The sequence below is a fragment of the Sorex araneus genome, chromosome 11 (genome assembly GCF_027595985.1).
Source record: "Sorex araneus isolate mSorAra2 chromosome 11, mSorAra2.pri, whole genome shotgun sequence".
Lineage (NCBI taxonomy): Eukaryota > Metazoa > Chordata > Mammalia > Eulipotyphla > Soricidae > Sorex > Sorex araneus.
This window is the reverse complement of record NC_073312.1, coordinates 34,955,476-34,966,052: the sequence shown is the minus strand read 5'-3', so window position 1 is coordinate 34,966,052 and position 10,577 is coordinate 34,955,476. Positions and strand designations below refer to the sequence as shown.

The following is a 10,577-nucleotide window of genomic DNA, read 5'->3' as shown; positions in this document are numbered from 1 at the left end:
TTGTATCAAACACATTTATTTTTAAAATGAGGCGTTAACAAAGCATAGCTTACAGAAGAGTGAAATATTTAGCGCAAAATAATGCTATGTGCTAACCAAATCTCAAATAACCATCACAGTAGAGTTATTTCAATAGTGCTTTCTCAGCATGGCAGAGCACATGTGTTCAACTTAACAGCATCTCAAAACATCTCTCAATGGACATGCACAATGAGAGGAGGAAATGTTCAGGGACTCCTGTCCTAAGGTATTATAGAATAAATCTGCACACTCCAGAACAAGTCTAGTACAATACATCTGAAATAAATCAGATTATTTTTTAAAGTATTTGTCTTCAAATAAAATTGGGTCAAAAGACATAAGACAATAGGACAGATAGATACAGGCAAGATATAGATTGCTAGGCACACAGGGTAACTGGATTCTTGAATTGAGAATCAGTGTTAGTCCTCACTTTCAACATCACATCCAAAAAGTGTGGCAAAAAAATAAGTCACCTTCAATATGAAGGATGTGAGTTGTGTACACTGACAGCACTCTATAAAGATACAAAAGTATTGCAGGAGGAATACCAGTATAGAGTGGACCTTCTTATGAGGCCAAACACTTGTGTTATCAGATGCCCATTCAGATATTTGGGTTAAGCAACTATAGGGTTCTTATATAATCAAGGCAGTTGCCAAAAGTTATCTTTGACATGACATAGAGTCCCTATAAGTTGTTAGACATCAATGACGACATGGTTTTCCATTTGGCAGTACTCTATGCTGAAAACCCAAGTACCACACCTTGATCACAAACAAGGTTACTTATAACACTAGAACTTCAATGTCAGGTTTGCTTAAACTTCCCCAAATCATGATTTTTTTGATAAATCACATCTGAGCAGAAAGATTTCTCTTAGAATCTTCATTCTCCAAATTTATAATTCCTCTTCCCCTAAGACCACCCATTCTTTTTGAAGTCTGGTTTTTCTTTGCAAAATACAAATAACTGATCTTTCTCTTTTCTACAAATTATTTCCCCAGGAGAAAAATGTAACACCAACTTAATAAACATAAATAACCTCACATTTTCTCACCAATATTTAAGCACCAGACCTCCCATTCCCACTCTGCCTTGAGTTGCAGAGAGCCCTTACATGCACTTTTCAGACATCCCACATACCATTAACACAGCATCCTATCACCATCAATTGTCCTTCCTCAATCTGCCCTTGCCCAATTATGAAAGCTAGTGAATAGAGAAGGGAGGAGAAAGAGCCCTGAAAAGCTATTGCTTCTTATATAAGTAGGGTTTTACTTGATCCTCAAAACCAAGTTGGGCGGTGTCATCTATACAGATCTCTATACTAAATTCTCAAGTGGCTAAATTTTAGTAGCCAGGTCTCAAAAGCTCAAAACTAACCTAGAAAGGAAAAGTAGCAAAGATTTTCTTATATTGAGCAATATGGACCTAGCATTACTGTGTATAATATGATGGATCAAGAACAGTCACCAAGTGGCGTAATTCATCTGTAGGGGGCCAAATTCTCCATCCTGCCCCAGCTCTGCCATTCTGGGAAGAACCCATTGGCCAGTCTTGGACTGCCAAAGACCATCGACTCTAATTCAGTCTTGGGGGGCACCTGGTGAAATGCACAGCCTTGGGCTGTCATCTGTGTTTGCACTCCATCCGGTTTCCACTGCACATGAACAATTCTATAATTCTGGCCTTCATTGTTGTCCCAGAAGACTTGTCCATTAGCACGGTAAGAAATGCAGAACTCAATTTTCTCCTCAGTTGGAATGACAGAGGGTAAGTCAATGGCAAACGAGAAAGTGTCACTATCTGAGCCACCGTATACATTTTTTATGTAGACACAGTCCACATCGGTGTAACTTTTCCAACTATCAAAGGTGATGCGGACCTGAACCACCTTCTCAAAGCTTATATTTTTCACTTTCACTGTCCCAGTCACCATGCGCTCTTGCAAAGAACAGTTCTCAAGGCAGACAAAGTTCTTCTGAAAGTGGTTCCGAAAACTTAAGTAGTCAGCAGCTGGCTGAGGGAAATCTAAAATCAAGTTTTTCTCTTCATGAAGTTTTAGGCCAGAGGAGATATCATTAAGGTCCAAGAGATCAAACTGGAGATCCCATGCTGGTTCTTCCGGAAAGTCAGAGAAGACATGGATGGCAGTGAGAGAGAGGCCCTTGGAGTCAGCAAACACTACCTTCTTTTTGGCTTGGTTGTGGGAATGCTTCCAATCTGCTTCCTGTTTTATATTAAGACATGGTTTCAGAGGTTTTAATTTGTTCACAAAATTTCTTTGTTGGAAGTCATTGTAAGGGCCCAGGAAACTCTTCAGAGGTGGAGAATGAGCCAAGCAGAACCTCATGGCCATATCCACTGGCATTACTGAGCTTGTCAAAGGCCGTGTATCTAAAACTTGGATCATTCTGGAATACAAAATGGGAGGCATGGTTATCAACCTGAATGTGGAAGGCTCTTACCCTGGTCCCTGATATTTGCATTAACTAAATTATAGTGATTGCAGTATCAAAAAGATGCTATCCCATACAGTAAAAAAAAAAAAAAAAAAACATTTTAAATGTGCAGATCTACATTCCATATTTGTCTCTAGCCTTAACTGCCTACAAGGCCATGGGTGAATTTCTTAGACACTCAGGGGTCTGTTTCCCCATCTGAGCAATTAAGAGAATGGATGACACCAGTTCTATCATCAGCTCTAAAATTCATTTGCTCTATTCTGGGCCAGTAATATTCAAATCTGTCCAGTCACAAGGATCTAGAAAGTTGTTTTTTCCTTTATTTTAATATAGATTCCAGGGACTTAAAGCTACAGAGGACTGGAAACAAGACACAGACATGTCTTTAAGTCTTCTGAGTAATTCTAACACCCAGAGAGATTCAGGAATTGTGTGTGGGTCCAGATTACGTTATCTCTGGTTGCTTTGCTGATTTTGCTGTTGAATTGAATACATATCTCTGTGAAGCCCTAGATTCACTTGTTGCTACCATGAAGAAAAAAAAATCTCACTGATTCCCTATTCTTTCTTACTCTAAACCCCCACCGTACACACCAGATTTTAAAAAGAAGAAAAGTCTGTAAGAAGAAATAATTTTAAAATTCTCATGAAATTGTTTTTAAAGTGTGAAGACAGAAAACAATAAAGTTGGGAAACTCTTTTACACTTGGATTATCATGATCTTCCTCATTTTTTCATAAATAACTAAAACATGTCAGCATTTAAAGAAAAACTTCATATAATCTGTCTCATATAAAGAAATGTCCAATACCAATACACGTTTAAGTAAAAAAGAACTAAATATTTGAAATGTGTACTGTTTTAAATCAATATTATACATAAAAGATAAATATTGAAGTACATAACAGGAAAATATCAAGATTGTTTCAGTGATAAAATTTTAGGTCATTAATTTATTTGCCATTTTACTTTATTGGTTTTTTTAGTGTTTTGGACAATATTTTAACTAGAAAATTAAGATATTTAACTTTTTTTTTTTTTTTGCTTTTTGGGTCACACCCGGCGATGCACAGGGGTTATTCCTGGCTCATGCACTCAGGAATTACTCCTGGCAGTGCTCGGGGGACCTTATGGGATGATGGGAATCGAACCCGGATCAGCCGCATGCAAGGCAAATGCTCTACCCGCTGTGCTATTGCTCCAGGCCCAAGATATTTAACTTTTACTATCACATAAATTTAGCAATATTAAGGTGTCCATCAAAAAAGCATTTTTCTGACTTTCGACACATAATGTCAAGATTATGGATCCTCACCCTACATTAGTCCCATAGATAAAAGGTGTAAGTGTAATTGATCGGGACATTTCTCAGTCTAGTTTTAGTAACTCTTCACAACAACTTCATGGGCATTGCACAGAGATGGACATTGTGTGGATAATAAAAACAGGTAATGAAAGAACAGTCACACAATTGTCTTTATTATCACTGGGACTTTTCAGGAAGGCCTACAAACTTAGCACTAACAAGCAAACACGAAAGCTATGTCTGTGGTTCTAATAATAGTAAACAAGCAGGATTTTTTAAAGAAGTCTCCTAGGTTATGTTTGGAGACCCTACTTAAAATCGGTTTTGCTAGAGGATTTTTTTTTAAAAGTTTGTTCGTGTTTTGTCTTTGCACTTACAGAATGACAGCTTTAAGATCTGGCGATTCCTCTGCAACTTTAAATTCTGGCCAGGCTACGGCAAACCGTGGTGAGAAGGGTGAAGGAGAAATAATAAATGCAAACATCGTCCTGTGGGCCGCACCCCAACAGAGAGACCGAGAGACAGAGACAGAGACAGAGACAGAGCGCTACCCTAACCAGCCAGCTGTGTCAACCTCTGGTTTCCAATACTTAAACTGCCAGTTGGAACATTTGTGCAGGACTAAGGGTGGTGGTGGGGGGGGGGGGGGAATGCATGTGGGAATGAGCACTAAAGCTGCCTCACATTAAGAGGGTTCGTGTTTAGGATGGTGCCAGATTCATCTCAACAATCAACTTGCACTTTCCCATCCCAGGGTTTCCTTTCGCACCCATGACGTTTGGAAGATGCAACCCAGTCTCCCCCTACCCCCACCCACCTCCCCACCCCAAGCTGTGCGCTCCCAGTGGGAGCGGGTGCCCTCTACCTACCTGGTGCAACTCATTTGGCAGCGAGGTGGCGGCGCACCCGGGCTGGCGGCCTCTGCTGCCAGCGCAGGTTCGCACGGGGTGGGGTCCCCGCCTTCCCGGCTCAGCGGCCCCAAGCGCAGATGGTGGGTGCGGCGCCTCGGACGCCACTTATCTGCCCCGGACCACGTGAACCAACCCTTCGGACCAATCGCGAGGCGGCGCCCCCCACCCCCACTCCCCGCGTGACCTGCCGGCGCCCCACTGAGGCCCCAGTCCTTGCCCGCGGAACGTGACCGCCGTGATGCAGGGCTTGAGGCGCCGGGGACTCCGCGGCCAGCTGGCCCGAGCGGGGTCGGGGCGGCAGCCGCGGGGCGCACGTAGCCGCAAACCTCCCCCACACCCCCGGCCCCGCGCAGGCTCAGCCCGGTCGCAGGGAGAAGCGGCCCTGAGGATTTGAAGCGTCCGTGCATGGTTACAGCTGAGCCCAGAGAGCTGTGACACTTTTCCAAACGGGATTCTTATTACGAATGTTCGCCGCTTGCTGCGTCCGGGCTGTATTTGCATTAAAATGGAAGTACACATGCACCCCCAAGGACTGCGGGGCACCTGCGAGAATGGGCTACGTTTCTAACAACTGTTACCAGCACGTTAAGTGCCACAAACGAATGAGGTGCCATTCCATTAAAAGGCATTTTTGTATCTCCTTCTACGCATCAATTTTCTCTCTGGAAGAGAGAACTAGAGTTAGACCTTCTACTGTTTTGTTCTTTTAATTTTTTTTTAATTGAGATTCTATGATTAACAGTACTATTACTACTGGTTTCTCCAGTACAGAATTCCTACTACCACACTACCGTTCACCAGTGTACTCACTTTCCTCTCCCAAGGACCAAGGACCCCAACACCCTCCCTCTTTAACCCTCTCCCCAAATCAGTTGTGTGTTCTATTTTTTTTTTGTTTGTTTGTTTGCTTCAAGGATTTCGGTAAGGGTGACTCTGAGCAATACAATAGGGGTACTGCAGACTTGTTCAAGGGTCCACACGCGGTTGCAGAGCCTTAACCCCTGAACTGCCAGCCCCTTAATGACCTTGTTCTGTTCACGTGGTGAGTCAGCCACAAAGTCAGTGGTCAACCCAAATCCCTCGACTCTGTTCTGACGTCTTTTGGCACTGATGTGGAAATCAAAACTTTAAAATATCACAAAGTAAGTTTCACGATACCCCTCAGCCATTTACTTTTGCTGATGTTTTCGTTCCTGGCCTCTTAGCTAAAATATTAAACTATATAATATGTAAATTATGATATTACATTTTTAAGTTGACTACAGATTTTTTTAATAAAACCCACCATCTAGTTTTGCTCTTTAACCCAGATATACAGTAGCAATTAAAATGTATTAAAATCTCTGTGTGTTGGGCGGGTGGGGGTGGGAGAGGGAAAGAGGGAGAGAGGGAGAGAGCAAAAGAGAGAGCGAGAGAAGGAGGAGAGGAAGAAAGGAAGGGGGAGGGGGAAGCTGGAGCACCTTCTCTGCATGCAGAAGCCTGGTTAGAGCAGTGAAAGTCTTGGCAGGAGGGAGATCGATAAAAAAAATTTAAAAAACCTGGTGTCTTGGTGTCTTCTATTGAGCAGTGGTGTTGTTAAAGTGGTGTTATTAAAGAAAATGAAACTTGTGATGAATATCATTAGGTGAGACAGTGCTTGGGCTTGAATATTTTGTTTTGTTTTGGGACCACACCTGGTGGTACTCAGGGCTTATTCCTGTCTCCACACTCAGGGATCACTTCTGGCCATGTTTGGGGGTCCATATGGGTGCCAAGGATCAAACCTGGATGGCAGTATGCAAGACAAGTGCCTTAGCCACTGGACTATGACTCCTACCCTTGAATTGTTTAATGAAATGTCAACTGCATCAGTTCTTCTGCCTTATCAGCAGATCTTTTTTTTTTCATCTGGACTTTATTGATCTAATAAAATTACATTAAGAATTGAAATGAGTTATACATTATTGTGCTCATGTTTCCCCCATACAAAGTTCGAGAACCCCTCCCTTCACCAGTGCCCATCCTCTACCACCAGTAAACCCAGCATATCTCCCACCCTCCCCAGTCCCATCTCCCCCCCACCACCCCACACTGCCACTATGGCAGGGTACGCCCTTTTGTTCTCTCTCTCTGATTAAGTGTTGTGGTTTGCAATAAAGGTGTTGAGTGGCCATTGTGTTCAGTCTCTAGTCTACATTCAGCATGCATCACCCTTCCCCCGCATGACTTCCGACTACATTTTACTTGGTGTTCCCTTCTCTGAGTTGCCCAGAATGAGAGACCAGCCTCCAAGCCATGGAGTCAACCTCCTGGTACTTATTTCTACTATTCTTGGGTGTTAGTCTCCTAGTCTACTATTCTATATTCCACAGATGAGTGCAATCTTTCTATGTCTGTCTCTCTCTTTCTGACTCATTTCACTTAGCATGATACTTTCCATGCTATCAGCAGATCTTGAACTATAAAGAAGACAGTCTTTGGGTTTGACAGTTACTAACTATTTGAATCAAGATAAGTTCTTATTTCAGTCTTCTCTGTGAAAAATGGAGACAGTAAAGCTGGTCTAAGGATTAAATAAAAGTGTGTCGATGAGAAAACGGCACAGTAGCCCAAGTATGTGTTCAAACCAGGCAATTTTACTCCTTCCCAATCGTTTGGTATTAGTTTTTACTCTTTTGCTACCAGAAGTTGTTGCCTGCGTTAATAGTTACTGCTTGCTAAGATTTTACTTTTATATAAAATGCTGTTTTACATGTTTTATGTGTCTTAGCCATTTAACCCTCACAATCATGGTGGTATGTATTGTATTAGTCCCATTTTCAGATTAAGGAAACCAAGACACTGAGGAGTTGAGATCTACCCAGGATGTCATAGGAAGAGCTGAGATTAGAAACTAACTGAGACCAGAGCTGCAACTATTTTACCATAGGCCTTACTGGGTTCACCCATCAACATCTGAAATGATACAGGTGAAGAGTGATGTGTATCTTTGACTTCCATCTTTATTTCAAATATGAGGATTCCAAAACTTAGAAAAGCTTAGCATCAAGCCAGGAAATGGTGAAAAACCACTCAAAATCCAAAGTATTACTCAGGGTAGAGTTTTTTCTCCATTCATGATCATATGATGAACTAAAAGTGTATATTACTGTTATCCCTTTTAAGACTAAAGATGTACACACAATGGAATACTATGCAGCTGTTAGGAGAGATGAAGTCATGAAATTTGCTTATAAGTGGATAGACATGGAGAGTATCATGCTATGTGAAATGAGTTAGAAAGAGAGGGACAGATATAGAAGGATTGCACTCATTTGTGGAGTGTAAAATAACATAACACAAGACTGACATCCAAGGACAATAGATAGAAGGGTCAGGAAGATTGCTCCATAGTTGGAAGCCTGCCTCACAAGTGGGCAGGGAGAGGACAGCTGGAATAGAGAAGGGATCACTAAGAAAATGATGGTTGGAGGAATTAGTCGGGATGGTAGATGTGTGCTGAAAGTAGATAAAGGACCTCTCAGTATCTGCATTGCAAACCATAATGCCCAAAAGTGGAGAGTATGGAGAATATTGTCTGCCATGGAGGCAGTGGGAGGGTGGGAAAGGTGGGGATATACTGGGGATATTGGTGGTAGGGCATGTGCTCTGGTGGAGGAATGGGTGTTTGATCATTGTATGATTGAACTCAGACATGAAAGCTTGTAACTATATCTCATGGTGATTCAATAAAATTTGTTTAAAAAAGATGTACATGCAGAGAAAATAAGATGTGCTCTATCAAAATATTACCTGCTTGGATGAGGAGATTTTACACAATTAAAAGTTTCTACATCAATTTGCCTTTCTATATTTTTTAATTTACAATGAACTTGGACTCTTTATAATTAGGACATTTTAAAAGATATTTAAACATTCAGATTCAACTAACATGTATTGTCTACTATTGCCAAGCACTGTACTGGAGATTTTCTGTACTAAAACCATTTACTTACACAGTTCTTCTATTTTCCGTTCATGCTGCTTCCTCTCCTGCCCCCTGGTGCTGACTGACGCTGTGAAAAACCACTCTCCCAACTCCTTAAAATGGAATTCTCCCCAGGAAAGCAAAACTCTCTCTCTCTTTTTTTCTTTAATGTAGGAGTACTGCCATTTATTCAGCCATTGATTAAGCTGATTGAAGGCTCTCTCTTAAGTGGAGTCAACCCTCAACAAATATCTAAACTGTGTGATCCAGGCACCTCACTTCTTTGTCCCTTTTATGGTTACACTAATGATGTTGCGTAAATTTAAAGTGTGCAATGGTGCTGATTTGATATATTTATATATTGCAAAATGATTTCTAACATAGTATTAGCTAGCACCTTTCTCAGGTCAAATAATTACCATGTTGTGGTAATTGTCAAAGATTGGGAGGGGTTAATGAGGGTCCAAACATATACATTTGGAGGGATCTAAAGTATAATATGCTCAGTGATAGCATATTGTGCACAGTTGAACTTTGGACAATGAGAAGGTGAGTGGTGCTAATTTCATGCATTGAAAATCTGAGTACTCATTTGACTCTATAAAAAAATTGACCATAGTTTTGGAGATAAGATTGGTTTCAGGATCCTCTTCCATCTTTACTCATACTGAAATTTTGGTTGCTACAGTCAAATCTCCAATGCTTTATACTTGACCCATGGCCCACTTCCTTATCATCCATCTTCAATTCAAGCCATCTATTGTTTTTGAAATCAATGAATGTGGACCCTGTTGACCTAAAAATGTCACTGCATTTACTGAAGAAAAATTCCACATGTAAATGGACCCTCATAGTTTAAACCTTTGTTGCTCAGGGCACTTGAAAGTTGCCATTTTTTCCCATAGTCACTGGAGGATAAGGGTGGAGAAAGGCTTGTCAGAAAGGACTTGGGAAGAAAACTTAGTCTACTAAGAAGGGTTTCTAAATGGCTTTCAGATGAACATTACAAAAGAATTACAGAAGATGGGAGAGGGGATGATTTGTCTGAAGAATGGAATAAGAATTAGCTATGATAAACAAAAGTCCATAGGAAAAAGCAAAGAAGAAAATATGAAAATGAGAAGAAATATTCTGAAAAAGAATAATTAGGATATATCAGCTCTATCTACTACATAAAATGTATTTTAAAGTCAGAGCACTTTTAAAGTCTGTTGGTGCAAAAACAAAGAATCAGATTAGTGAAACTAAAGGGGCCATTAATAGACCTACTTACAAAAAATGAATTGAATATATGAAGTAGGTGGGTGTATCTAAAAAGAGGAGAAGGAGAATGGATTATGCAAGAGATGGGCAGTCACTGGCTACCCATTTGGAGGAGTGAAGGCTGAAAGGGTTGATAAGGAACTGTATTTAATTCATGTGCCTATGAAGGAGATAGGTTCTGTGAAAACCACTGTACAGAGACTGGCACACATTCAAAAGAACAAAAGCAACCAGTGCTGGCATGGATGTGGGGGGGAAAGGGATGCTCCTTCACTGTTGGTGGGAATGCCGACTGGTCCAGCCTTTCCGGAAAACAATACGGACAGTCCTTCCAAAACTAGAAATTGAGCTTCCATATGACCCTGCAATACCACTTCTGGGAATATATCCTGAGAATGTAAAAAAGCACAGTAGAAATCTGGAAACAACCCGAGTGCCCTAAAACAGATGACTGGTTAAAGAAACTTTGGTACATCTACACAATGGAATACTATGCAGCTGTTAGGAGAGATGAAGTCATGAAATTTTCTTATAAATGGATGAACATGGAGAGTATCATGCTAAGTGAAATAAGTCAGAAAGAGAGGGACAGACATAGAGGGACTGCACTCATTTATGGGTAGCATCACATGAGGCTAACACCCAAGGACAGTAGATACAAG

The 10,577-nt window shown here is 41.1% G+C and overlaps 1 protein-coding gene across 1 annotated transcript; it reads right to left on the bottom strand.

The window, feature by feature from the left end:
* Nucleotides 1-4,822, bottom strand: PPP1R3C (protein phosphatase 1 regulatory subunit 3C). Its single transcript, XM_004607368.2, has 2 exons — nt 4,665-4,822; nt 1-2,438 (listed from the first exon to the last, which is right to left on the bottom strand). The coding sequence occupies exons 1-2, from the start codon at nt 4,676-4,678 to the stop codon at nt 1,511-1,513; spliced, it is 942 nt and encodes a 313-aa protein (XP_004607425.1). The 5' UTR covers nt 4,679-4,822; the 3' UTR covers nt 1-1,510.
* Nucleotides 4,823-10,577: the final 5,755 nt, after the last annotated feature.